This window comes from Dromaius novaehollandiae, chromosome 10, assembly GCF_036370855.1.
Source record: "Dromaius novaehollandiae isolate bDroNov1 chromosome 10, bDroNov1.hap1, whole genome shotgun sequence".
NCBI lineage: Eukaryota > Metazoa > Chordata > Aves > Casuariiformes > Dromaiidae > Dromaius > Dromaius novaehollandiae.
The window spans coordinates 30251989-30279554 of NC_088107.1; the positions used below are offsets into that span (position 1 = coordinate 30251989).

The 27566-nt window shown below is 55.4% G+C and overlaps 1 protein-coding gene across 1 annotated transcript in view; it reads right to left on the minus strand.

Annotated features, from left to right (window-relative positions):
• Window positions 1-2556: 2556 nt before the first annotated feature.
• The window catches only part of LOC135329404 (scavenger receptor cysteine-rich type 1 protein M130-like), a 66597-nt gene continuing 41587 nt past the window's right edge, over window positions 2557-27566 (minus strand). Inside the window, 15 exon segments of the mRNA XM_064517727.1 lie at window positions 2557-2601; window positions 2689-2923; window positions 7175-7427; window positions 7595-7747; window positions 8129-8212; window positions 8653-8748; window positions 9486-9623; window positions 9913-9938; window positions 10299-10603; window positions 10606-11024; window positions 11437-11751; window positions 11834-12151; window positions 13186-13499; window positions 13737-14046; window positions 15468-15785. Of these exon segments, the coding sequence (XP_064373797.1) occupies window positions 2557-2601; window positions 2689-2923; window positions 7175-7427; window positions 7595-7747; window positions 8129-8212; window positions 8653-8748; window positions 9486-9623; window positions 9913-9938; window positions 10299-10603; window positions 10606-11024; window positions 11437-11751; window positions 11834-12151; window positions 13186-13499; window positions 13737-14046; window positions 15468-15785 (3329 nt within the window).

A 27566-nucleotide genomic window follows, 5' to 3' on the forward strand; every position in this document is an offset into this window, starting at 1 on the left:
TGCATTAAAAGTTCCTGCTCTGCCCATGGCAATTTCTTCCCCTCATTTGTGATGCTATGGGAGATGTCTGACTGAGCGAGAGGGGTGAGTAGGCAGCCTGGCCCTTGCCCTCCGAAGGGCAGTGGACCTGAGAGGGAGAAAGATTGGATTTGTGGAAAAGGAGGGGATTTGTATGCCAAGAGACAAAGCAGAGTGCAGAGTGGGGGCTGTCCTTGGCGTCCCGGCCTGGCAGATGTAGAGGGACAAGTGTTGAACGTGAGTCGCAGGGAGGAGGCCGTTTAAGCAGCTGCCCATGGAGCAGAGACTTCAGCGTGAGCTGCGTCCTAAAAAATGCTGAATCCCTGGTTATGATTAATTGCCCAGAGATTTCTTGGAGCTGGTGTTTGGAATCAGAGGTGTAAAAGGGAAGGAAACAGCAGGATCTGATGTGGAGGAGAAGCACAGAGGGATCTGTCTGGGACCTCTAATGAACATCCCTCTGCATCAGCTCCTTCCTGCTGAAAGGCACAAGGCAGGGCACAAATGCAGTGACTCCCCTGGGATCTAGAAGGGAGGGTGAAACCTGACTGTAAAACCATGACTTCACAACAGCCCCAGATCAAAGACTGGCAGTCAGTTTTGCTCTCCAAATTTCCTTTTTCTTTTTTATTTATTTTTACAGCTCCTGAACATTGCACACAGGCTTTGCTTATGTGTTCTCTATCCCTTCAGTACCTGCTCACGGCACAAACGTCTCAGTTCTCCCCACTTCCCTTACCCAAACCTACTCCCCCATCAGGCTGCCATGGCCATCCCAGCTGCAGCACTTTGCAGCCCCCAGTCCCTGCTCAGAGGGAGAAGCCCTGCTCCTGCAACCCCACAAGCTGCTTTGCCCCTCTTGCCAGCTCTTGCCAGCTCTTGCTGCTGCTGAACCCTGCTCTCCCATCAGGAGCTCAGCTGTGACTGCAACCCAGGACATCCTGCTCTGCCTGCAGTCTCAGCCTCTCTCCAGCCAACATATCAGGCCAAAGATCAAACACAGACTGGACTGAGAGAGTTGTCCTCTAACCCGATGTTGTGGGTGGATGAAGGACTGACCCTGCCACGGGGGTCTCTGGCAGAGCTGTCTGCACATCAGGCAGATGTCTGAATCGCTCCCACGTCCCTACACAGTCACTGGAGTAGGGACTCAGCCATCCTCTTTCACTGCTCCATGGCACTGCAGCCTCCCTTCTCCCCGTTCAGTAATGAGATATACAGATGCGACCACCCAGCACGGACGCACACTGTTCCCTCTTCTGTCCTTCCCATCAGGCAAGGAGACAGCACAAACATCTCAGCTCAGGCTCAACAGGACACATGTGCACCCTCTGTGCTGCTCTTCAGCTTCTCTGGCCATTCCAAATAGTCCAGAAAGGACATCCCACAGCAACATGCATGTCCCAGCCACCAGCAGATGTGCTGTCCCAGAGCTGGCTCCCCAGGGATGTACCTCCGGAGAAGTTTGGCTTTTGTTGGGACTGAGCTCAAGTGAGAGGAGGGAGGAGAGGAAGGGTCTGTCCACCCAAGCAAGGTGATTATCTTGCCACCTTTGAGAATGAGCTTGAAAATGCTTGTCTGTAGGGACAGTGACTGCAGGACTGCCACTGCCCCAAAAGACTTCTTGCAGGTTGGTCTGGAGCCAGAAACAGGAGCGTCTTTGATGAGGAGGGGGTTTGAGCCCATGTGCACAGTGCAGAAGAGATGAGCAGTGCATCGCTGTAACCTCTTGGCCACCTCATCGCCATGCTGTTGTTTTCAGTTTGTGTCAACTTTGGATAAAACAAATCCAGCTATAGCATGCTCTGCTGTACTTCTGGTTTTGTTTTTGAACATCAGGGCTGAGCAGCAGGGAGAAGTCTGAACGATGTGTCCTGTGCTCTTGCAGGCAGCGCTGAATTGAACAGCCCTGCACACTCCCATCTGGTGTGGGGAGGGGAGTTTTCCCTTTTCCCTCTGGGTTTTCAAGGTCAGTTCCTGGGAGCAGAAAAGGGCACTCTCTGCAAGGAGAGGAGGTGCAGGGAGGCTCCCAGCACATCAGGGGGCTGGTGGAGACATGGCCATGAGATGCTTTGGGAAAGCTTTCGGGATCCATTTGTGGCTGTTCATGTTTCCCTTTCTTCTTTTCTTTGGAGGATGACACAGGGCAGAATGGACAGCATTCACTAAACCCTGATTTATTGTATTTTAGCCATAATAAAGTGTGTGCCTTGTGCTTGGTGGTGATACCAACATTGTTGATCCCCCTCCCCGTTCCCTCCCAGTGTAACACTCCTTGGCAACACCCATCTCTATACACACAGAGGTGTGAACAGGAAAATCAGTGGCACAACCGCAACAGTAAAGATAAGGCAGAAAAACAGCCTACCTAGAAACAACGATGAGAATCAATAAGGAGCAAGAGACCCCAGACCTAAAAATTACTATTGGTCTGAACTAGTGCGTGAGGGGTGGGAAACTTAATTTGAAAAAGTTATAATTGCCCAGGGATTTCTTTGTTTGGGGTCCCTCTTCAGAGGCACCCAGCTCGAGCTGTAATTACGGCACTGGGGTCACCATGAGTGGTGGGAGCTGATTTAGCAGCTGGGGAGGTGGAAGCGGGAGTGGGAGAGGCAGGCAAAAACATAATGGCTGGTGCATTGTTTGTGAGGTCACTTCCATTACACTTACCTGATTGGCCAGAAGAGGGCAGGCTGGCATTATGAGGTCATCAACAGCATCACAGATGCTGCCCAGCAGCAAGGAGAGCTTGGGAGGAGGTGAGAGGGAGGAGGAGGTGAAGGTGGCATTGGTGGGTTTGGTTGTGAGGTCTCTCCTTTCACAGCAGCTGATTGGCCAGCAGCAGATGGGCAGGCATGTGAGGTCATCAAGGGCATGACAAAGCCCATAAGGTAGAGGGGAGAGCCTGGAAGGAGGGAGAGGCAGGTGACTGTGGCACTGCTGGCATAGTGGTTGTGAGGTCACCTCTGTGACTGCAGCCTGGTTGGCCAGCAGCAGGTAGGTAGGCACTCTGAGGTCATCAAGGTGATGAGAAAGCCTCCCAGGGGAGAGGAGAGCTCTTGAAGATGGCCGAGGTGACATGGCTGGGACCTTTTCTTGTGAAGTCACTTCTATTGCAGCAATCTGATCGGGTGGCAGGCAGGCACTGTGAGGTCATGAAGCAGGTCAGAAAATGTTCCCCATGCAAAGGAGAGCTCAGGGGAGGGGAGAGGGACAGGCAGGTAAAGAGGAACAATGCTGGAATGATGATGTCACTTCTTTTGCACTGTGGTAAGATCTTTGGAAGTAAAGTTACAGCTGTGATACAAGGATGATGTTCAGATTTGTCCGATATGCTCCTATATCAACAGAAATGGATCATGTATGCTTTGGAGGAGTCATGTAGGACCCTGGGCCAGCTGGATTATAAGGATGCCATGAAACAATCCCATTCAAGGATTCCCACCCAATCCAGCTGAAGATGCTGTTGCAAGGACATCTGTGATAGAGACTACCATCAGCATCTGGAAAGCAACCAGCAATCCTGTCCAAGAGGTTTGGATTCCCCACATGAGCATCACCCTAAGCAAAAGATCCCAAAGAATTAGACTTTTGTTTTAGACCAACACTCTGACCATGAACGTCTCTGAAGCACATGGATCACTTTGATCCATCACCTTCTTGTTATGGCCCTGTGCTCTTGTGTTGTGCCCCTGTTGTCTGCTCTACCTGGACCTTCAGAGCAGGTGTAGAGTTTCCTACAGCCAAGGCAAGAGATTGGATTGTGGGTCTGGTCTGGAGCCTGGCAAACATCTCCTGGGGATCCCAGGGACATCATCCTGGTGATGGAACAGGGCCATGTCATCATGTTGTCACTCTTGGGCCACCTCTGGCCCAAATCTATGTGTGTCTGTGTAGTGACATTTCTGTAGCTGAGCATAGGGGTCCCCGTGGCAGCCCTCAGGGAGAGTGTGTCCTTCGGTTGAGGGCTGAGCCCGGCCCCACATCTCCCTGTAGGGCAGGGCAGGGGCTGGCGCAGCCCTGGGGCTGGCTGAGAAGGTGCTCAGCCCACAGCGGAGGGGCTGTGGGGCTGAGCAGAGCTGCATTGCTCTTCTGTACCCCGACTGCTGGAAGCCAGTGGGAGAAAAGCATTCACAGAGTGAGACCCCATGAAGGTGGGTAATGCACATGGGTGCTGAAAACACAACTCCCGTCCCCACGGGACACCCCTGCTCCTGCTGGGGCTCAGGCTTCAGCCCTGCCTCTCCCACAGGGAGAGATGGGCCAGGAGCTGGGAGGGAGGGGGCTGTCTCGGGGCAGGGGCTGCCATCAGGGAGGCTCCAGGTCCTGGGGCTGGAGGTGGTGCCTGAGCCCCGGCTCCCCTCAGAACTCCCAGAGTCACCCCAGCCCTGCCCCACTGCTTCAGGGATGTGCTGCTGACACCACCATTGTCACCATCAGTGTTAAGGAAATTATTGAACTGAAACTCTCTAGAGGTAGCTGCATAGCACAACTTATATAAAAATTGCTTAGCATGAGGAGCTAAATTTGCAGAAGCTTTAGGTCACACTCAGATAACATGAGGAACTTTCACCTAGTTCGGTAAGAAAAGGGCCCCAGAGCTGGTTCAAGCTGGGAAGGTAAGGGAGTCACAAGCAGTCTGTGTTCCTGTGTCTCACCCTCCGAAAGGGAGGATGTCAAGACTTTGAAATAAGACCAGTGCAGAGCATGAGGACCTTGAGGGACAAAGCCTCCTCTCCCTGCTGGGGCAGTGTTAATAGTTGTGGTCTGGAATTACTTCTTCCTCCTCAGGACCTTGAGAGACAACAGTGGGACCCAACAAGGAACGGAGACACATCCATCAGCAGAAATCACAACAGTAAAGATAAGGAAAGAAACATCCTGCGTAGGGACAATGATGAGACGCAATAAGGAGCATGGGACCCCAGACCTGACTATTACTATTGGTCTGAACTAGTGCATGAGGGGTGGAAAGCTTAGATGGAAAAGTTATAATTGCCCAGGGATTTCTTTGTTTGGGGTCCCTCTTCAGAGGCACCCAGCTTGAGCTGTAATTGCTGCACATGCATCATTAAAACTTATTTATTTAATTTGCTTTGATTTGGCTCCGAACTTTTCAGTGGGCACCTGGGGTCGGACCCCACTATCGTGGCCAGCAAGCCTAGCCTTCCGTAGCAATCAGCCGCACTGGAACTTTTCCCTCATGCCTACACTGGGGATCCAGTCCCCTCCCACAATTGCTTCCCTGCTCTGCACGCACAGCCCAGCTCTGCTGCAAGGTCCCCAGCACCAGCGCTCTGTCGTGGAGAGGAGCCGAGATGTCCCCAGCCCCAGGACATGCTGCTGCCCGCGGAGGGTCAGTGCAGGGCGTGGGGCTGGAGGAGCTCCCAGTGGGGCATGGGGAACCGCTGCCACTGGAGAGGGTGCTGGTGACAGCTGCTGGCTCCCTCCTCTCCTCGAGGGCAGGATCCTGCTGTTCGCACTGCTGCCGACGTGGCTGTTCCCAGCAGGGAGCCCGGCTTTGCCCTGCCCCAGCTGGGGGGTGCAGGGGGCTCACACAGCCCCACTGCCAGGCAGTGGCTTGGCTATTGGGGCCAAAGAGAGCTGCCCCTCCTGGGACCCAGAGCTGAAACCTTCCTGCGAAGCAGAGCCAGCGCTGGGCAGCACTGGGGCTGGGGGCGTTATCCTCTGCCTCCCCGAGAGGTCTGATTTTGTCTCCTGGCCTGACGGTGCCCGTTGCAGGGGGAGAGGCGAGCTGTGCTGGGGCAGCTGGGCAGGGAGAGCTGATGGCAGTCGCATGGCCCCATGCTTTCCTGTGGCTGGGAAGGCTGCAATCAGTAAACAAGTGGAGGGAGGGATGCATAAGTGGTAGGGTGAGGGGGAAGAGAAAAGGAAGGAAAGAAAAAAATGCAAAGGAAAAAGCAGGGAACATAAATAACTGCAGTGTAGGAAGGAAAAAAAGCCAGGAAAAAAAAAAAATCTTATCATGGAAATATGCCCTTGTGAGCATCCTCAGGGATGGGCCTGTCACAAGGCCAGGGGCTGAACCGTGACTTTGGGCTGGAGCCTGCGTGTTGTGGGGCTCCCTTCTCCAGCCCACTGCCCTCTCCCTCTTCTGCCTCCCACCCTGCTGAAGGAAACGTCCCCTCCTGTGGCTGCCTGCTCCCGTCCCCTGCGCCCTGCACACAGATGTTGCCCTGCACAGACCCAGCCTGGTGCCCCAGGCGAGGCAGCTCCTTCTTCTGCCCTCGCAGCCCAGCAGCGGCAGGGCAGAGGGGTGGGGGAGGATGGGAGCAGGAGGGGGGTCCCAGCACTGTCCTGGCCCTGGTGCCTCAGTCCCTGGCTGTGCCAGGAGTGCTCAGGAGTCCACGAGGGCCACAGGAGCCAGGAGCAGCCCCTGGAAATGGGAGTCCCTGCAGAGCCAGAGGAGGGGAAATCCCAGCCCCGGGCACCTAAACAAGCTGCTCTGCGCCGTGTGCGGGGGCAGTGGGAAGCAGAGCTGCCCCCAACCACTGTGGGGAGGTGATCCCCAGGCGATGAGCCCCTCTGGGGCTGCCTGGGATGTTCAGGGCCCTGCTGGCAGCTCCGGGCTCACTGCTGTGGGGCCACCGCCCATGGTTAACCCTGTCACTGCAGCTCTGCGGTGGCCTCCATGCCTGGGACCAGGGTGGCCCAGGCAGAGCCCCAGGAACAGAGCAAGCAGGGGTACTCCTGGGGTGAGGAGACTGGACCTCCCTGCCCAGAGGGGCATTACGGGACCCTGCAGAGAGACCCATTTTGGCTGGAAGCTCTGTGTGTGGTTTGCAGGATGGAAATGTCTCTGCCAGCAGGAATATCCTCCAGCTGGACTGCTCACTATTCCCGCACTGCAGGGACCAGAGGCACTTGCAGGCACACAGCCTGTCTCAGAGCCCACTGCTCCCGAGACCTGTCCCTTCCCCACTGCTGGTTCCTGGTGCTTCGCCGTCCCTGATCAGCCTCAGGGAGACACCCCGACACCTGGGCAGGGAAGCACCAGCTCTGGATCAAACCTCCAAACGGCTTTAATAACAACAAATACCAATGCATGGTGTAAAAGTAGAGGAATGAAAATAGAGGAAATGCCCAGCTCTTTCTGCTACCAGTGGGAGAAGGGAGACCAGTCTCTGGCACTCACGGCTCTCCCAGCTGCTCAGACCTCTCTTCTGTCCCAGGTGCACCCAACCACATGGCAGGGGTGGTCTCTCCTGGCCCTGGGCTCAGGGACCTTTTGGCACCAGGGTCCACTCTCACAACCTTGGTGTCTTCATGGGGATGTGCCAGAGACACCTCTTCAGCATCATCGTATCCCGTGTCCACGGGGAGCAGGGATGGGGCAGCTCTCCCAGCTCCAGGGGCCCCATCGCTTCCCCAGGAGTGCAGGCTCCCCCCTGGAAGCAGCAAGGCCGGTGCATTGTGCAAGTTTTCCCTGTGCGCGTGCCCCTCCTGGGCTGTCAATCCCCTTTCTCTCGCTCCTCTTGGGCTCTCAGTATGCAGCGACTCTCCTAGCACTGGGGACGGCACCCCAGGAGCCGGCAGCACTGCATTTGCCCCTCACCTCTCTGTGCCTCCCCGGGCCCATCTCCCTCCTCTGCTTCCCTGGGCGCTTCCCAATCTTGCTGCCCAGGAACAAGATCCTCCCCGGGGTCAGAGATGTCCCTGGCATCATCATAGCCAGCTGCTGGGTCACCTCTGGGCAGGATGAGGCCATCTGAAAGGAGAGGGGAGCTGGTGGCAATGAGAAGAGCCCTCCCGCAGAGCAGAGGAAGGAAGGACGTGCAGGAACAAGGGGCTGAGATGCTGGTGTCGGCAGGGCCACAGGAGACCCAGTGTCCTGCCCACCCACCCCAGAGTCTCAGGAGCGTGTGTGCGGCAGTGGGGATCCCTCTCGACCATGTCCCCTGTGGAGCACAGGGCTACAGGCACCCAGCTCAGACGGGTACGGCCGACCCTCGCCTGCTCCGCATGGCTCTGGAGTCACTGCTCAGGGCGATTCCTCCCCACCCCGATGGTGACACCCAGTGACTCTGCTGTTGGTCACAGAGCTATAGGGAGGAGAGACCGACCCTTCCTCTGCCTCCCCCTCCATTACTTGGGGCTGACCCAGGACCATCCTCCTCCTCACTGTCCCTGGGGTCAGGATGCAGCTTGGTCAGGGACCCCTCTGAAGTGGAGCCTGGCGAGAGGAGCAGCGGGTGTTATCGGGGTGAGCCCTGCTGACCCTGCTCATGGCCAGCGCTGCTGGGGACAGGGACCCACACAGCAGGGACTGCATAGGGAGAGGGCTTGGGGCTCGTCCTGCTCCCATGGGACAAACCCCATCTCAAAGGGCCTTTCAGAACTGCCCTGGGACAGCCCCTTCCCTCACCCCCCAGGAACAACCCTGGGGTGCAGTGGGGCAGGCAGGGAGGAGCTGTGCCCCGGACTGGGATGGGCAGAGCTGGTGGGGAGGAAGCTCCTCTCCTGAGCCCAGCACGGGGCTGCTCTCCCCACAGACTCCATGGCCCAGTGCTGTGGGGACCACTGGCCAAGGGGCTGCCAAGGTCCTGTCCTGGGTCAGGGCAGGGGGAAAGGGCCCTGAAAACGTGCTCCCACCCAGGAGGGACCCACACAGACCTGAACGACCAAACCTCGCCTGCTTCTCCCACGTCAGGCTGTAGTCGATCTCCTGGTACACGGCCTCAGAGAAGGGCTCCAGAGACCTCCTGGAGCCTGGGGACAGAGGCAGGGTCAGCACAGGGACATGGAGAATGAGCCTGATGTGGTCACCCAGCCCTTCCCCAGGGCCAGCCCAGCACTGACCCCTCAGCCCAGCCACACTGCTCTGTCCAGGTACCACTATCACATCTCCAGTGACAGCAATGTCCCTGTGGAGATGGCCTGGGGCAATGTCACCCTCACGCTGTCCCTTCAGAGACAGCTCAATGCCTCTTTTGGCCCCGACTCAGTCCCTGGTCTGACCCTGGAGCAGCTCCCGTGGCTCCTCTCCCTGGAGAGCTCCCCACTCTCTGCCAGACGGGTCCGTAACGCGGCCCTGCCCTGCCACGGGTGGGCAGGGATGGACGGAGGGAGCAGCCTGGGGACCGGACACCTGCACTGAGAGACCCCCTGCCCTGTGCTCCTCCCGGCACCACTCCTGCCCCACAGCATCCCCGCCAGCGCTGCCCACAGCATGGCCAGCAGCATCCTCAGACATCTCCCACTGCTCCTGGCTCCCCCGGCCCCTCGCTGCCATTTCTCTCCTCACCCACCACCATCTCCTCCTGCGTCTGCACTCTCTCCACCCCTGGTTGCTGGTGTCCCACAGACAGACAGTGAAGGGGCAGTGAATAGGGCAGGAGGCAGCACCCCCACCCCAGCTCCATCTGCGCCCCTCACAGACACCCCACAGCACCCGCGGGGCTGCCAAGAGGCATCGCCCACCCTGGGACCGATGGGGAAGGACCCACCTCTGCGCTGAGCCCTGGCACTTCGCACTTGCCCCACCAGGAGGGCCAGGAGCAGCAAGAGCAGGGCCCCCAGGACAATGCAGATGACGACAGGCACCGAGACTCTCCCGCTGTCCCTCGCACGGCCCTGGGAGGGATCTGCATGGGCAGGGACATGGATGAGGCAGCCCCTGGCCTGGGGGAGGGGGGCCCCGGGGACACCCCAGTCCTGACCCCCACATGTGGCAGCAGCGATGGGGGTACAGGGGTGGGTCACAGGGCAGCTCCCACACTGCTGGGTGAATCACAGCCCTCCCCAAAGCCACCCGCTCCCACCCCAGGGCCTCCTCTCTGGGGCTCTGCACCCCAGCACAGAGCCCCTTCCCTGGGGCTGCAGCTCACAGCCCGGCCCCAGGGAGACCCAGCCCCAGGGAGGAGGGGAGGTTACCTGCTCGGGGGGGTGACGTTGTCGTCCTGGGTGCAGCTGTGGAGCAGGGAGAGAGAGAGAGGGGAGTGTTTGTGTGTGTGTGTGTGCGCACGCGCAGATGTCCCCTACGAGTCCCACCTGAACTGTCCTTCTCTGGGTCCCTGTGACAGGCTCAGGGCCCTCTGCTCTGGGCCGTGGGGAGGACGGCACAGGCAGCCCAGGGGATGCACCCAGGGGGCTGCAGGATCCCACAGGCAGAGGCCTGAGGACACCCAGCCCCACAACAGCAGCTCCCCACCTGGCACCAGACACCTGACCTCCCCAGGGACATCCCTGCTCTGAGGAGCTCTGGGGCCATGTGAGGACCCAGCTGGGGAAACATGTCCTGGAGCAAGGAGACAAAGCACTGCCACTCACCGGAGCAATTCACGGCAGCATCTTCCTTGTGCTGGCAGGCACCGCTGTCCCCGGGCTGGGCCCAGCAGTCCCAGAGAGACCGCTCCGTCCCTCGGCACTCCACCTGCTCCAGCCAGATGGGACCCGTCCCCTCCCCAAACGCAGCCTCCCCCAGGGCAGACACCGCGGGGCCGCAGCCCAGCTGCCTGCACGCCACCTCAGCGTCCTTCAGGTCCCAGGAGTCGTCGCACACCGTCCCCCAGGAGCCGCGGCGCCAAACCTCCACTCTGCCCGAGCACCCGTCCTCTCCTCCCACAGCATGAAAGTAAAAGCCACTCCAAGCTCTTTCTCTGCATTGCACCTTGCTGAACAGGGAGCAAGACCTGCTGTGAACCTTTGTGCTCAGGTGGCTCCAGCATTACCATTGCAGGTGATGTGAGTCTCTTCTCGTTGGTCATCACAAGACTGCGGGTCCCAGGGAGCAGAAGGGCACTGCCAAAAGTTGCTGTTCATCTTCCCACATTGAACATAATCCAGCCATGCGGGGCCAGATACCTTGCCATACGGCAGATGTGTTTCAATGAACCCTCCATCTCCACAGCCCAGCTCTTTGCACACCAGAGACACAGTGTCAGGAGTCATTGAGTTGGAGCAAACACTCCCCCACGTCCCGTTGTAGAAAACCTGCAGGCGCCCAGAGCAGCCGTTGCTGTTCTCCAGCCTCAGGGCCGTGAACTCTAGAAGGAAAGGCACAAAGTGGGGGGAACAAGCTGGTTTTGGGATGAGGAGAGAGAAACCTAAAGCATCCATGACAATCCCCCGGGCTATTCTGCAGCAACCAAAGGCAGGAACCCTTCTGAGTACCCCTGGGCTCAGACAGGCAGAGGGCACTACCAAAAAGCCACCGTTTCACCAGGGGAGCAGAGAGAAGTCCCTGGGATGCAGCAGTGCCCTCCCCTCTAACCCCTGGAGACAGCTGTGCTCTCCCTGTAACCCCAAGGTGGTCCGATGGGGACTGTACATGGGTGTCCCCAGGACAGGGGCAGGAAGGGGGCTCGGGGCAGCCAGGGACAGTCTCACCATGCCCTGCTCTTCCCTCGTCCCTACCTCCCCGGGCACCAGGCTCCCACCACCGCTCCCTGCACAGACCTGAGCAGACGACTCCTGCGTCCTCTTTGTGCCTGCAGTTGTGCTGCCCCCAGGCCCCGGCAGGGCAGTCCCAGAGAGCAGCTTCACCCCCGGAGCAGTTCACGTCGTCCAGCCAGATCTGCCCGGAGCCTTCCCCATAACGAGCAGAGCCGGCCGCCTCCACAGCCACCCCACAGCCCAGCTGGTGGCAAACCACGGTAGCGTCAGACAGGTCCCAGGAGTCATCGCAGACGGTCCCCCAGGTGCCCCGGTAGTAGATCTCCACTCTCCCGGCACAGCGCCCTGCCCCATTCGCCAGCCGGACCCGCCGGCTCCCTGCAGACAGGAGAAACCCCGGCTGTCAGAGGTTCGCAGCCCTGGGGAGCACAGCACGTCGGGGACCGTCAGAGCGACTCACCCGAGCAAACCACCCCCACGTCCTCAGCAATTCCTGCCGGCGCTGCCTCCAGCAGGGAGGTGTTGCAGAGGGCCAGGCGAGTCTCCTCCCCTGCACACTGGACCCTTCTCAGCCCCACAGGGCCCGTCCCTCGCTCGGGCTTCGGCGGGTTGTAGGCTCGCTCTGCCTCTCCGCACTGGAGCTGCCGGCACACCACGCTGGCATCGTCCATGTCCCACTGGTCATCCAGGACTCTGCCCCACGCCCCGTGCAGGGACATCTCCACTCGCCCGTCACACCGGCTCCCTCCGTCCACCAGCCGCAGGGATTCAGAGGGTCCTGCCCGGAGAGAGGGAAATGCCCTGGACCCTCTGTGACACTGCACAGCCCTGCACCCTCCCGTGTGTCTCCCATTTCTGCTGTCCTCAGACACCCTGGGGCTCACCCAGCTGTATCCAGCTCACAGTAAGGAGCTCAAGGATGGGAGTTTTCCCAGGGATTTCTTTTTCTCCACTCACTAAACCTTGCTGAGTACAAATGTTGCTGTTTCTCAGGAAGGGACAGAGATGGGAAAGTGTGGGAGGTCAGCGCAAATCCCAGAGACACCAGATATGTCCTTAATGATGAATCTGGAGCAGCTCCAGCAGGAGGAAGCAGGGGCCTGTGCAAGGCCTGGGTGATGGACAGGACGAGCCCAAGCCTTGCTCCCCTCTCTGCTCTGGGACTGGCCCCTGCTGAGACAGCCAGGGGAGAGCCCACACGTTTCTGCCCCTCTGCATCCCTATGGATCAGGGCCTGGGAGCTGGTGTCCTTGGCAGGAAGCAGACGGCCAAGGGCCTTTCTGATAAAACAGAATGAGTTTGGGTTCATACTGACAAGAAGCAAGGGCAAATCCCAGCCCCACTCTGCAGCTCAGCCCCAGGGATTGCTCCTGCTAGGCGAACCCACGGCAGCCCCTGCCGGTGGTGGGATCAGGGTCTGCGGGGCTCTCTGCAGTCTGAGATGGGGCTGTGTGATGCAGGAGGGAGCAGAGGGGCCTTCACAGCTGCAGTGAGTGGAGCTGTGTCCCACAGCCCTGTCCTGAGCCTGAGCTGCAGGAGGGGAGCAGAGGAGCCCAGGCCTGGTGGTGGCCCCTGGGGCCTGAACCAGCTGCCCTGGGGAGGCAGAGATGTCTCCTCCGTGCTCACTCCTCATTTCTCACAAGGCAAAGAGGTCTGCCTGAACAGACAAAGCACTTTCAGTCCCTCCATGGGGAACCACAGTTTCTCCAGGAAGAAATTCAGTTTGTCATTGCCATGGGTTCCCCAGCTTCGGGTTGCCATGTGACACACAAGGGGCAAGTTCAGTTAATCCTGCATTTTCCCTGCACTCACCTGAGCAAAAAACACCAGCACTGTTGTCATGTGAGCATGGGGAGGCCCCCAGGGCAGTCACAGGGCACTGTCCCAAATGGGATTCGGTCCCGTTGCAGTGGAAGCTGTCTCTCCAGACAGGGCCGGTTCCTCTCCCAAAATGCCCTCCTCCAGGAACGGACTCAGCAAATCCACAGTTGAGTTGATGACAGAGAACGTGGGCATCGGCGACGTCCCAGTGAGAGTCACAGAGGCTTCCCCAGGTCCCCTGCACCTGGATCTCCACCCGCCCCGAACACACCGTGCTGCCATTCACCAGCCTGAAACCTGTGTACTCGGGGGAAAGAGGAGGAAAAGTGAGGATGGCTTTGAGCTCTTGCACCCTCAGGTGTTGAAGGAGACACCAAAGGCATAGCAGCCCTTCCTGCTCCTTCCACAGCATTTTAAGATTACAGACAATGACTCCAGCCCTCCTGTGCTCACACCATGCTCAGCATGGTCACTTCCCTGCTCCCCTGCCCCACGGCACACAGCTCGTGGGAGGCATTTCACACCTCCTCCCCAAATGCTCACGTGTGCAGGTGACACCAGCATCGTTCGCGTGGGTGCAGGTCTGGTTGCTGAGGGACATCCTGGGGCAGGAGGAGAGGAGGGATTCATTCCCCACACACTGCAGCTCTCCGTCCCAGGTGGGCCCGACCCCCTCTCCAAAGTGAGCTCCCCCGGGGACGGACAGGGCTGTGCCACACTGCAGCTCCCTGCAGATAACATCGGCAGCTTTGAGACCAAAGTGAGAGTCACAGACTGGTCTCCACTGGTCTCCATCTCTGATCTCCACACGTCCTGAGCAGGGGCTGTCTCCTCCAACCAGCTGGACAAATCCTGGAAAAACCACCAACGATGGGGAGTTCCCAGGGGCTTCCAGCAGTTACACACCTGCATCCCACACAATTTCCATGGCAGCCACATCCAAAATGCCCTGTGAACATCCTGGCAGCAGCTGTCAGTGGGTTTTGATGACACAAACCCTCCAGGGCCCCCTGCACCTCCTCTCACACCCACACAGCACCCCAGGGCTTGTGCCTGTCCTGGACCCACAGCCACAGGCACTGCTCAGGGAAATGCTGCTGCCCCAGAGGCCCGGCACTGCCCAGCGCAGGCCCCAGCACTGCAGCACCTGGACCAGGAGAAGCTGCCCAGGCGCTCACGGCTGCTGCAGCCTGCTCAGCCCCTGCAGAGCTCAGGGCTCAGGGCCAGGCTGGGGAGCTGCCTCAGAGCAGCCCAAAACGCGCCCTGTTCCCGGGGGTGTCCTGGGGTGTCGGGGTGTCTGTGAGGGGAGACACGTCCCAGGCACAGAAGTGGTGCAGCTGTAACCGGGTCGGTGCCTGGGCCAGCTGCCCCCTCCGACGTGTGCCCGGGGAGGGGTGTCCCCAGGCAGGGCCACAGCACGTCGCAGGCCAGCGACCGGGCAGAGGAGCAGGAGACCCGTGTGCAGCCTGGGCTGACACTGTCGCGCACTGCAAAAGCAGGCACAGACGAGGGTCAGCGAGTGCTGGCAAAGCCCTGTGGCACGGGGCAGTGTGGGGAGCCGGGGCCAGCAGGAGCGGCTGGACAGTGCTGCCTGGACGGGCCGTGTTCCCCACGGGGCGGTGACAGCCCCGGGGACCCGCAGGGCTGGCCTGAGTGTGCAGTGACACGGGAGGGAGCAGCCAGTGGCCCCGCAGCCACTAAGCCCCGAGCCCACATGGGGCTGGTCCTCGCAGGGTGGCCCTGGGCACGGGGTGCGAGGTGCTGCCTGCCGCCCTGCTCCTCTGCCCAGGCCCTGCTCTTCTCCCCTCTGAAAAGCCCCTTTGGCTCAGCCGAGGGACTTGCGTTTGAGGGGAATGAGCCGAGGGGTCCCAGCCATCTCATGCTCTATCCCAGCCAAGGGGTGCTGAGCAAGTCATCCCTGGGGTCTAGGGCACAGGAACCCCCAGCACTGCCAGCCGGGTCCTGGCAGAATGGGAGGAGATCGATGGAGACCAAGAGACCCCATGGGGCAGTGTGGGGGATTCATCTCCCAGCATGAGGCACCACCTGGGGTGGGCTGAGACCCCAGGACCCTCACGGGGTCTGTGCACCCGGGGATGGGCTCACCCGGGCTTTCCCCGGGGACAGCAGCAGCAACAGTCCCAGCTCGGCAGCGAGAGCAGCCACGTCAGGGCCTGCGCTGGTACCCACGCATTTCTCCTTCAGGGCACAGCCCGGTTAGTGCTCTGATCCCAGGCCCGACCCCAAAGGTGAGGCACTGCCTGACTCCTTACCTGAACAAACCACTGCAGCATCCCAAGCATGAATGCAGCTATAAACTTCACCCCAACCAGCATGTCTGCACTCAGACAGGGCAGTCTCGGTGCCTTGACAGTCAAGAAAGCTCAGCCAAATCGGCCCAGATCCTGGCCCAAAATATCCATACCGAGGGACTCGGAGAGCAGATCCACAGCCCAGCTGCTTACAAACTACAGCAGCATCTTTCATGTCCCAGCCACGGCCACACACCGTCCCCCACTGGTCCTGGTGTTTCACCTCCACTCTCCCAGCACAGCGCCCGCCTCCAGCCTCCAGCCTCACCTCCGCAGCACCTTCAAACACAGACACAGGGCAGGTTAGGGGAGCACCGAGCCCCAGCGCTGTGGCTGTGCGCGGTCCCCTGCCTGGGGCCGAGTCCCAGGCACCAGGGTGTGAGCCCTCTCCCCTCCACACTGTCCCAGGGCAGCGTCCGGGTCCCTCCTCTCCCCACAGGCTGCACTGGGCTGCGCTGGGGGATGCCCAGCTCCCGTCCTGCAGGGCCATTCCCACCCCAGAGCCCTCGGCACCTCCTCGCACCCCATCAGCACCCTGCACCCTGCCCATGTCCACCCGGACACCCTGCCAGGCCCTGCACAGGGCACCCGCTCCTCCCCAGCCTGGTGCCCCACGAGCAGCCCTGAACCCCCAGGCCTCCCCACACACTGCTGCCCTCCCCCCCCCTCAGGATCCCAGCCCCCTGCCCACCACCTGCCCTGGGCACCACCCAAACCCACCCACATCCCACAGGGCTTTCCGTGTCCCCAGGGAGCACCGAGATGATCCCCACAATCACTCCCAACCCACATCCCCTCCTCGCCCGTGGGGATGAGCCCAGCCCCTGCCCCTGGCCAGGGCCCCCAGGAAGGACACCTCTCTGCCGGGCTGTGGACACAGATGCCCTGGTCCCATTCTCTCTGCGGGGCACAAACTGCCCCTGCTTGGGCCAGGCTCACCCTGAAACGGGGCAGCGAGCAGCACAGAAACCCTCCTGGGCACCCGGGGGGTTGGCTGTGCCCTGGGGATTGCTGAGCTCTGCAGTCACCAGCTGACCCACCGCCAGCTCCGGGGCACAGCACTGGGGGCACAGGGGGTCCCCAAAGGGTGCCCAAGGACGAGGTGTCTACAAGCACACCCAGGCACTGACTGCCATAAGCACAGGAGCCCTGGAAGCACAAACGCCCTGCTCCCACCCAGAGCGGCACAGGGTCGATGGACTTGAGCACCTTCTGACCCTTGTCTCACTGCTTTGTGGGATGAAACCTCTTTTCCAGAGGGATCCCCATGACCCTGCTGGTGCCCAGTGGCCCCAGGGCTGTGGGACAAGGAAGCAGGCACTTACCCCTGCAGAGCTGCACCCAGAGGAGCAGCCACAGCACCCGAGGGACGAGGAGGCCCTCTGCCTCCATCTGCAGCCTCCTGCCCTGACGGCACTGCCCTGCTGCACCCCACTCCCTGACACAGCTCCTGGGGACTCGCGCAGGACAACAAAGATGGGAGGCTAATATATATCTGCAGGTGCTGGCCCAGCTGCAGGAGGAGCCAATCGAAGCAGCAGGCACCTTTTTAGACATTATCAGGCGTCATCTCCCATCTGACACAGCCCAGCCCTCCAATGAACTTCTCCAGCACCGTTCATGACCATATATGAGGCACGGCTCCACTGCGGATGTCACGGTCGCTGCTCTGGGGCATCGTCACGGGGCCCATCCCAGTGGGACAGGGCAGACCATGGGGGGAAAATGGGTCTGTCGCCCCTCATATCCCACTGTGCAGACCCGGAGCTTTGGGCATCTCGTGCGCTGTGTTTGCCCACGTGCCCAAGGTGTGAGTGTCCAGCTGTCCCCACACCATGGGAACCGTGGAGCTGGGATTGCCCCGGGACGGGCTGTGTCAGGAGGGGAAGGAAACAGAAACAGCCCCTCACCCTGCTACAGCCCTGCTGTGCCGGGAGCAGCAGCGGTGAAAGCCCTCTTTGCCATGGCCAGAGCCACATCCCATGAGCGCGGGCTTGTCAGTCCCTTCCCGGCCCGCCCCGCAGTGGGTGCCTTGGTCAGGAGCAGGGAGCTGGGGCATGTCACTGCTCTGACAGCAGACAGGGCAGCCCAGGCACTCAGAGCCCCCCACCCCCCCCCCGGTGTTCACCAAGAGCCCCTTATTCCCTCGCCGGGGCTGAGCGGGAGATCAAAGCCTCGCCTGCAGGTGCACAAACCACAGCCCACGTGACCTCGGCAGCCTGCGCCGCGCTCTCCCTGCAGCAGCGCCCGAGCCAGGAAGACGGTGGTTTCTCTCTGGGCCTGGTTCCCCAAGCAGTGTCACTGCACGTAGCCACTGTGCCTGCTCCAGCCCCAAACCTGCTCCCAGGGATGGGGCCGCAGGGGCTGCTCCTGCTGCCTTTGCAGACACAGGTGCTGGGCACAGGTCCTAGAGGGGGATTTTTCTCTGCAGGTGACCAAAACACTCCCCAGCCCCCATGCTCAGGGCTGAGCAGGGGGACGGATGTCTCCTGTGCTGCAGGGGCACAGTGCTCGCAGCTCACAGCACTACTGCAGCCCACGGCCACTGGCACCCAGCACCTCTCCATCTCTCTGTAACTCCTGTCCATCGCACACCACCATTTATGCAGAACAGCACACACATTTCATTGCAGTTTCACACAAGCGATACGGCATCTCACAGCATCCCACCATGCTGCTAGTGCACACTTTCATACATTTCAATGCCATTAGACTTTCACATATGGTTATGTATTTTACTTTTCTACTTACTCAGTGGTTTTCTATTGAGAAATGCTTGAGCATTGTATTAGGCTCTTCAAATATTATTGTGGCTGTCTTTTTTCACATTACTCTATTATGTTGCCCTTCCTGGGATGTTGTCCTTATCCTCTCAGGAGCACTTTGCATTTAACTTATTTACCTTCCCTTCCCTTCCCAGCAGGCACAGGGCTTGGATACTGACTGTGAGATCACTGATGCCTAAGTGCCTGAGAGGTCAACAGTAGGCACACGTGGCATATGACGACATGGACCTGAGGTAGGGTAGTGCAAAGATCCTTTATTGAAAACACAATGGCTGGTTATATAGCAATCAAGCCCAGCCACTCCTCCAAGTATCTCCTAAGCATTGTGGCATCTTGTGATAGGTAGGAAGACATCTCCTGATCCCTGGCAGGCAGGCAGGCCAGCAGGACAGGCCCACCGTAGCTGCTGACACATAGGCAGGAAGGCACACCGTGACTGCTGGTACACAGGGAGGAAGTCACATCATGATCACTGGCAACTCACGTGCACACATTCTGGCCACAGATCATAGTTACCACATCATCACTTTCTGTCTTAGAGATTCTCTGCTGTCTTACACAGTGCCATTCTGTTTTGGTCCCCAACAGGCACATGGGTGGGACACGTGCTTTTGGGGTCATTCCTGCTGGAGTAACTGATAGGCCAGCAGCAGGCACACGGCTTGAATGCCGACTGCCAGGTCACTGCTCCCTGAACACCTCACAGGCCAGCAGCAGACGCAGGGCTTGATTTTGATTCTGAGGTCACTTCTCCCAGAGCCCCTGATAGGCTAGCAGCAGGCACTTGGCTTGTGTGTTGATTGTGAGGTCACTGCTGCCTGAGTACCTCATAGGCCAGGAGCAGGCACATGGCTTGGATCTTGATTCTGAGGTCACTGCTGCCTCAGCATGGTGCATCAGGGACACAGAGGGGCCACGACTAGACATGGCAGCAGGCAGAGCACCCCAAAAGCCCAAAAACACAGCAAGGCCAACTCTCCATCCCTGGAAGCTGCTTTTAATCCCCTAAAGGCTTTAAAAATGGACTTTCTTGGAACATCCATTTTCAGCCCTGCTCACGTTCAGTTCCCACCTCAAGGAAGCAGATGAAGCGGTCCCAAGGGGCTTCACCTGGCCAAATCTCTTCTCTCTCTTGTGCCTATTTTCCTGCCAAAAAGAGGCCTCTGTGGACATTTTTCTCATGCCTTTCCTTGGGGGTGACATTACCTCTGCCTCCTCCAAGAGCCTTTGCACCCATTCTCCAATCAGAACATACCTGGACAGAGAATCTGTGACCTCTCACATGCTACAGTCCCAAAGGTGATATTAAAGCAGGTGTACACATGAAGAACAGAGACCCAGTACAGACCTTGCAGGAAAAGCTCACAAGCTCCCTGCTGATGGACAGGGGTAATTTCTACAGCACACAGACCCTGGAAATCAGAGATTACTAATGCTGCAGGCCTGTATGCTGCTGGGACAGGAGTGACCTCAAAGTCGATTCCCAGCCATGCGCTTGCTGCTGGCCTACCAGGGACTCAGAAAGAGATGACCTCACAGTCACTTCACAGCCGTGGGCTTGTTACTGGCCTAGAAGCCTCTGAGAAAAAAGTTACCTCACTGCAAGTTCCCCAGCCGCGAGAAAAATGCTGACCTAGCAGCTGCACGGGCAGAACTGGTCTCAAAAACATCTATCCCAGCCATGTACCTGCTGCTGCCCTGTCAACCGCTCAGGTAGAAGTGACCTCACAGTCACCGTCACCAGCCACACGGCTGCTGCTATCCAATCAGTTCAGCAGTCAGAAGTGACCTCACAATCAACAGCCAAGCCACGTGCCTCCTCCAGGCCTATCAGCTACTCACAAAGAATTCATGTGACACCGGTGATTTCCTGGCATAGCTCTCACACACAGTGGTGACCTCACTACCCACATCCTGACCACATGCCTGTTGTCGCCTGCAGCTCCCCCTGCCCCCCCCCCCCCCCCAGGGCTGAGCCAGCTCCTCAACAGCCTCCCTGAGTCACCTCGTGGCTTCGCAGTGCTCAGAGTGCAGCAAAACACCCATGACGTACCAGTTACTACCCCCCAAAAGATCAGCTTTTGCCCATGTATTACCTACACCCAGCCTATGACACTTAGGAAGTGGAGAACAGCCCGGAATTCTTGGCATCATTTTCTAATGGGAGCATTGCATGGGAGCAGCGATCACGGAGCTGAGGACAGTAGGGCCTCCTGTGCCATCAGGGTGAGAGGCCTTCCCACAACTCGGCAGTCAGCAAACGCTCTGCACAGCCAGGACAAGAAGCCTTCTCCTAGTTCAGGGTTTGACCTGCTGCAGCTCCGGCAGGAAGCAGCCCCGTCGGCAGCACCACTGCCCCGCCCCAGCGGGAGGGCACCCACCCGCATCTGAACACATCCACAGCCCCCACCAGACCCACCCCCACCCGCTCTCTCTCTCCCGCTCGCTTCTCTCCCCCAAGTCAGGCCCCACCCCTTCCTCCCCTCCCCGAGGACCCTGCATGCTGGACTCTGATTGGTTGATAGAGCTGTCAGTCCCACCCAGACCCGCCCACCTCCTCTTGCCGGCCAACAGCAGGGCCGCACCGGGGGTGTTGCCATGGCAATGCTGTGGCCACGTGACCCGGGCGGGACGGCGCCATCTTAGTGGCGGCTGCGGGGTGAGAGGCTCCTGGAGCGCTGACGAGCTGCTGCTCCAGGCTGAGGCGCATCGAAATGCGGTTCGTGCGTGGGGCGAGTCCGGACACGGGGGCAGAGGGACCGCAGCCCGCCCCGAGGAGTCCTGACGTTCCTGCGGTTCTGCCTGCAGCCTCCTTCCCGACGCGGCCCTCGGGCAGCCCAGGCTGGCGCTGTCTCCTGGGGGAGCTGCAGCGTGGGGCCGCCGCGGGGTGGCCTGTCCGACGTGTGCCGCCATGGAGCAACGCCCGCGGTTTGCACCCCAGTTAGGAACAGAGAGCCGCTGGGTCTGGGGGAGGCTGTTAGCTGCAAAGGGCTTCCTGCTGTCCTGCAGAGCAGTTCAAGTGCTGTTAACGTCTGCCATAATTTCTTTCTCATGTCTGACTATGACCTTTAGAATTTCTCTTTTTCTCCTACAAAAGTGGATTTTTCACTGTATTCGGGGGAGGGAAAATGAACCTCAGTGCAGTGTGATTGCAGAGTCTCAAGCACTTGTTCTTAAACCGCTCTGTACAAAGCAAACATTTGAACTAACTTTCTTTTAGTTTTGAAGAACCTAGCTAAGTGTAAATTTGACTCTGTCGTTATCTGCAGTCCACACTGAGATGTCCTGCTGCTTGTATGCATTGTGTCCAACCTTTTTTGTCACTTGGTTTTCTTTGCTCTTGTGTGTGCAGCTTTCTGTCAGTCCCACAGAAGCAGTATAGCAAGCCAGCGGATGATGTGAAGGTGATGGAAGATCTTGTGTTGTTTGGTGATGCAGAGAAGTTTAAACATTCATTTATCTTACCCTTTCTGTGTAAGTAGTATATTTCGCACAGCAGAGTAATGCTTCTAATGTAGCTGAAATAACTTCTTTCACAGAGTACCACGGTCTGAGAAAACTTTCATTTTTCCTCTCTAATTACAATTTACATATTGATAGGTATGACCATGCTAGAGGCATGCTCTGAGCAGGGAGGACATAGCTTCTTCCTCAGAAAATGTGAAATAACGGTGAGCAGTCAGTATATAGGCTTTATGCTGCATTCTCTGAATTGCCTTTTTGTGATTTTTGTATAGATACTCTGCTTACAAACAGCTGTTTCAGGACTTGTTTTTCCACTTTAAAACTTATCAGAAATAATGGCTGGGGTTGAAATATGCAAGAAGACTGTGTGATGCCTTCCATTGCCTAGGCACAACTAAGCTGTTAAGCTTTTGTGATTTTACTCCTCAGCTCCTGAATCTTATTGTTCCACATGCACAAAAGAATGATGTTTGCCTGGGCAGTGTGGTTAGCCTACAGGCTCAAAGGCACTGCTTAGCGTCCTGTGCTTGTCCCCGTGGCTGAGATTTGGATTCCCATTTGCCTGTTTTTCCTTGACATCTCCTCACCTCCCAAAGAATCTCCTGGCTCCTGTAGTTTAGTTGCCTGTTACAGGCAAAAGGATCCCAGAATCATTTTTATAAATTGACTTAAGCTCCTTTGTAAGAAACTCCCTTCATTGAGAGTCACTTCCAGGATTTCCTTTTTAGGGAACTGCATTTATTGGGGGCAAGTTTATGCATATTTGTTCTTGTACCAGCGTTACTTGTGAGCGTAACTGGTTCTCTGTCCCTAGAGCAACTTCTATTATATGTAACAATCATATTTCCTCTGTCTTAGTTTTGCTATGTCAAATTACATTCTCCTAGTGTGCTTTTGAATGATTGGCACTTCATTTTTGGAGCATCTTCATAGCTTGCCTTTGTCACTTTTTGTTTGAATCTCAGTTCCCTTTTTTCAAATGAGACCAGAATTGCTCACGCAATTTGTATGATATCTCTCAAGTGACAGTATGAACAGTTCTGTGGCTGCTGAGGAACTATTGCTTTTTTCATGATTCTACTGGTGGATTAGTAGTTGATGATTAGCTGATATGCTCCGTTTTGTATCTGGATAAGAATTTGCAGCAACCTCCACATTTACTGAGCCTTGGTTTAGAGCAGAAATTCGTGTGCTGCTGCATTTTTGTACTGAGGAGTTAGTCAGTAGGTGCTGCTGTCAGTGCCGGCCTGGAATTCAGAGCTCTCCTCTGGGCACTCAGTGGGAAATAATGTGGGAATGAGGGTAATTGGTGAAAGGCTCTAGCAACTTTGTTTGCTGTGAGGGAAGAAACTTGACGGCTTTCAGGAGAATGCTCTTTGTGATTAAGGGAATAAGTTCAGCATATGATCTTTAGAGCCACTTTCTGAATGGATCTGAGTGGGGTAAGGCTGTATTTGAGGACGGAAGAGGATGTTGCAGTAGTTGAGCTCATCATGCCTTGAGGAAGAGATGTAATTATGCAATAGCTTGTGAAGGCAGTACCTCACCCATGTTCCACAGCCTGTGCAAGACTTGAACAAGGGGCATAAGAATGTATAAAAAGGTTCAAGCCAAAAACTATATGCCTCGTAATTATCCTCCTGTGTGCATCATAATTAATTGAAGCTCTCTCAGGAGTGCCCTTCTTGATCTGTCCTGCTGTTTTGGTCACATCTGTGAACATGAAGTTCAGAGGAAATCAGGGGGAATAGATTCACAAATACAGTTACTTTGCAAGGCTCTGGCATACTGTGTGCCAAAGTCAAGCTGCATATAAGTACCAGGTGCTTTTCTAATCACTCTGTTATGGAAATTAGGCTTGTTGGCCACCATAACAGGGCTCGACCCTAGGTTCCCGCAAGTACAGTTCAGAGCCAATCAGAATCAAAGCAAATTAAATAATTAAATTTTAATCACGCACGTGCCGTAATTACAGCTCGAGCTGGGTGCCTCCAAAGAGGAACCCCAACAAAAAAAATCCTGGGCAATTATAGTTTTTTCAACTTAAGTTTCCCACCCCTCACGCAGTAGTTAGACCAATAGTAATTTTTAGATCTGGGGTCTCCTGCTCCTCATTGGATCTCACTGATGTTCCTAGGTAAGCTGTTTTTCTCCTTATCTTTATTTTTTGCGGTCTCTGCTGACGGTTGTACCTTTATTTTGGTTGGGTCTTACTGTTTTCTCTCAAGGTCCTGAGGAGGAGGAGGAGGAGGTGATTCTAAATCATAACAATTAACACTGCCCCAGCAGTGAGCTAAGGCTTTGCCCCTCAAGGTCCTAATGCCCTGCACTGGTCTTATTTCAAAGCCTTGACACCCTCCCTTTTGGAGTGTGAGACGCAGGAACGCAGACTGCTTGTAACTTCCTTATCTTCCCAGCTGGAACCAGCTCTGAGGCGCTTTTCTTCCTGGACTAAGTAAAAGTTCATTATTTTATCTAAGTGCGGCCTAAGGCTTCAGCAAATTCAGCTACTCATGCTAAGCAAGTTTTAGAGAAGTTGTGCTAAGCAGCTACAGTTTCAGTTTGCTATTCCTTAACAGTCCCCCCTTTGTTTTTATTAAGCATCCCTGCTAATGCTTTAAACAGAGTTCTCGAAGCCTTTTGAGGCGTACTATCACTTTCCATAATCTTATGTATAATATAATCATAAGTAATAGGCATAACGGTTAACACAACTACTACTGGGTGCAACACATGATTATAAATCCCTGTTGCAGTTGGTGACCATCCTAGAAGAATTTGCCAGCCATGATGTTCTCTGTCCTTCTTTACCCTTTCCAAGATGTGGTGTATCTCTTCCGCATCATGATGAATGGTGATGAGAGGGTTTTTTTTTTTGTCCATTGTTTCGGGCGCGTTCTAGCAGTCGACGCAGGTCATCATGTTGCAGTAGTTTCTTCACCAGTGTGAGATTCATTCCAATGGGGGTAGGTAGTAGATTTTGAATTAATGTATAATTAGATTGTAACAATTGATAAGATCTAATAGGAGCTGAATAATTAAAGTCGCCTCCCATAATTTTGGGTAAAGTTACAAATACAAATATTTGAGTAATTAATTACTTGTATCTACAACAATGTTATCTATGAATATAAGATTACAAAATGTTCTTACACATACACATCCTTTTTTAACATATACAAGTACAGTTCAACTCTAACAGCAAAATAAGGTGGTGTGGATTGGTATCATTGAGCGTTTGTTTATTTATTTATTTTAAAGATTTTCAAGCCTTTTTTGCATACTTAGAACATACTGGATTAGTCGTTCATCTCTGTCTAACAGGCTGGTCTTAGCTGGAATAGTAAGTGCCTGGTATCGCTAAATGTCTCCCCAAAAGAATGTCTGCTGGTGTTAGTCCTATGGGTTGCCGTGGGGCATTTCAAACATCCCATAGAGCTAAGTTTAATGCTTCTGGCCATTTTAGGCTAGCACGTGTGCATATTCTTGTTCTTTTTTCTTTTAATGTTCTATTCATTCTTTCTACTTGTCCTGAAGACTGTGGGTGATAAGGGGCATGTAGGTTTCTTTTTATTCCTAATGATTTATGTAATTGAGTGATGATGCTTGCCGTAAAATGGGAGCCCCTGTCTGAATCAATGGCTTCTGGGACCCCACACCTGAGTATGATTTCTTTCAGTAAGGCTTTCACTGCTCCCCTTGCGTTGGCCTTTCTTGTTGGGAAAGCTTCTATCCAGCCTGACAACTGATCTACTCTCACTAACAAGTGTTTATACCCATTGGCGGATGGCATACCCGCGTAATCTATTTGTAGCCTTTGGAAAGGGAAGTAGGCCCATGGTCGTCCCCCTAACTCTGAGCTTGGTTTGCTACTTAAAGTCTTCTGGCAGGTCAGGCAGCTATTCATTATTCTTTTAGCAGCCGCATAAATTCCTGGAGCAGCCCATACTTTCTGTACCTGCTTAGCTATTGCCTCGGCTCCCCCATGAGCTGTATTGTGAAACCACCTAGCTATAGTAATTAAATATTTTTTTGGTAGAATTGGTTTTCCTCCAATTGTCCATATTCCATCATCATTTTGTTTTGCTTCCCACTGTTCCCATTGTTTTTTCTTTTCCATGGAGCAGTCCTTTTCATACATGGTTTTGGGCTCTATTAAATTTGGCCACTCACTTTGGTTCATCCTTGGAACTGCCCCCATACATTCTCTCAGAGGTTGTCGAGCTGCAGCCTTCGCAGCAGCGTCAGTTAATGTATTTCCTCTACTAATTTCTGTAGTGTCTTTAGTATGGGCTGGGCAGTGTATTACAGCAGTTTCTTTGGGGCAGTTGAACTGCTTCCAGCAAATCACGTATTTCTTCTCCACTAGCTGATTTCTTTCCTGATGACAAAAAAATCCTTGTTCTTTCCATAACATCCCTGTTGCATCAAATACTCCAAATGCATATTTAGAATCAGTATAGATATTTACCTGCAGCTTCTTACCAATTCTTGCTGCTTGGGTCAATGCTATTAATTCTGCTCCTTGAGCACTTACAGACGGAGACAAAGGATTGGCCTCAAGTACCTCAAAGATGTTAGTGACAGGATAACCTGAGTGGCGCCTTCTGTCCAAATAATAGGATCATCCATCTGTAAACAGAACTAAGTCCGGGTTCTCCAAAGGTTCATCTTTAAGGTCCTCCCGGGGCTTGCTCGAGCCGACGATCACCTGCTCACAGGAATGATGCGGCTCTCCATCCTCCAGCAGAGGCAATAGCATTGCTGGATTTAAGATATTGCATCTCTTTAAAGTCACATTATCTGCATGCAGTATTATCAGTGCATAGCGGTGAGCTCTCTGTGGGGATAGTGCTGGAGTTGCGTATTGTTTCATTAACAGTTCTACTTCATGTGGCACATACACAGTCAGTGAGTGACCCAAAACTTCAGGTCGTGTTTTTTCAAGAAGAGCTGCAGTAGCTGCTATTGCTCTGATGCATCCTGGAGTGCCTTTAGCTACCACGTCTAGCTGCGTGGAGTAATAGGCCACTGGTCTACGGTGAGGACCTAGTTTTGGGGTCAGTACCCCACTTGCTACTCCCTGTCGTTCATGGACAATTAATTCAAATGGTTTGCTATAATCTGGCAACCCTAGAGCAGGGGCTGAAACCAACGCCTTTTTTACAGATGTAAAAGCTTTCTCCCTTTCTGGGCCCCAGGCCAAAGGCTCTATCTCCTCTTTTTTTGTTGCCTGCACTAAAGGCTTAGTAAGTTCTCCTAACCCAGGAATCCATGGTCGGCAAAATCCTACAGCTCCTAAAAATCCCCTAAGCTGTTTTTTTGTTACAGGACGAGGCATATCAAGAATTGTCTTTACTCGTTCCGGATAAACTAACCTGTGTCCTTCCTTTAAAATAAAACCCAAATATTTTACCTCTCGTCGACACAGCTGAAGCTTAGACAGAGATGCTTGATGCCCTTTTTCTGCAAGAGCATTACATAGAGAAATAGTGTCTTTTAAACATGTCTCATAATCTTTACCTGCTAATAACAAATCATCCACATATTGTATTAACACTGAATGTCCTGGAAGTTCGATATCTGAGGGATCATTTTTGAGTATACGCGAAAAAATAGTTGGAGACCCAGTAAATCCCTGCGGTAGTCTCATCCAAGTTAATTGTCGTCCCTTCCAAGTGAAAGCAAAGAGATCTTGGCTATCTTCAGCTATCGGTATGCTAGAAAAAGGCTGCCGTTAGGTCAATCACGGTAAAATAAGTTGCCCAATGAGGTATTTGTAATAACACGGTTGATGGGTCAGGAACTA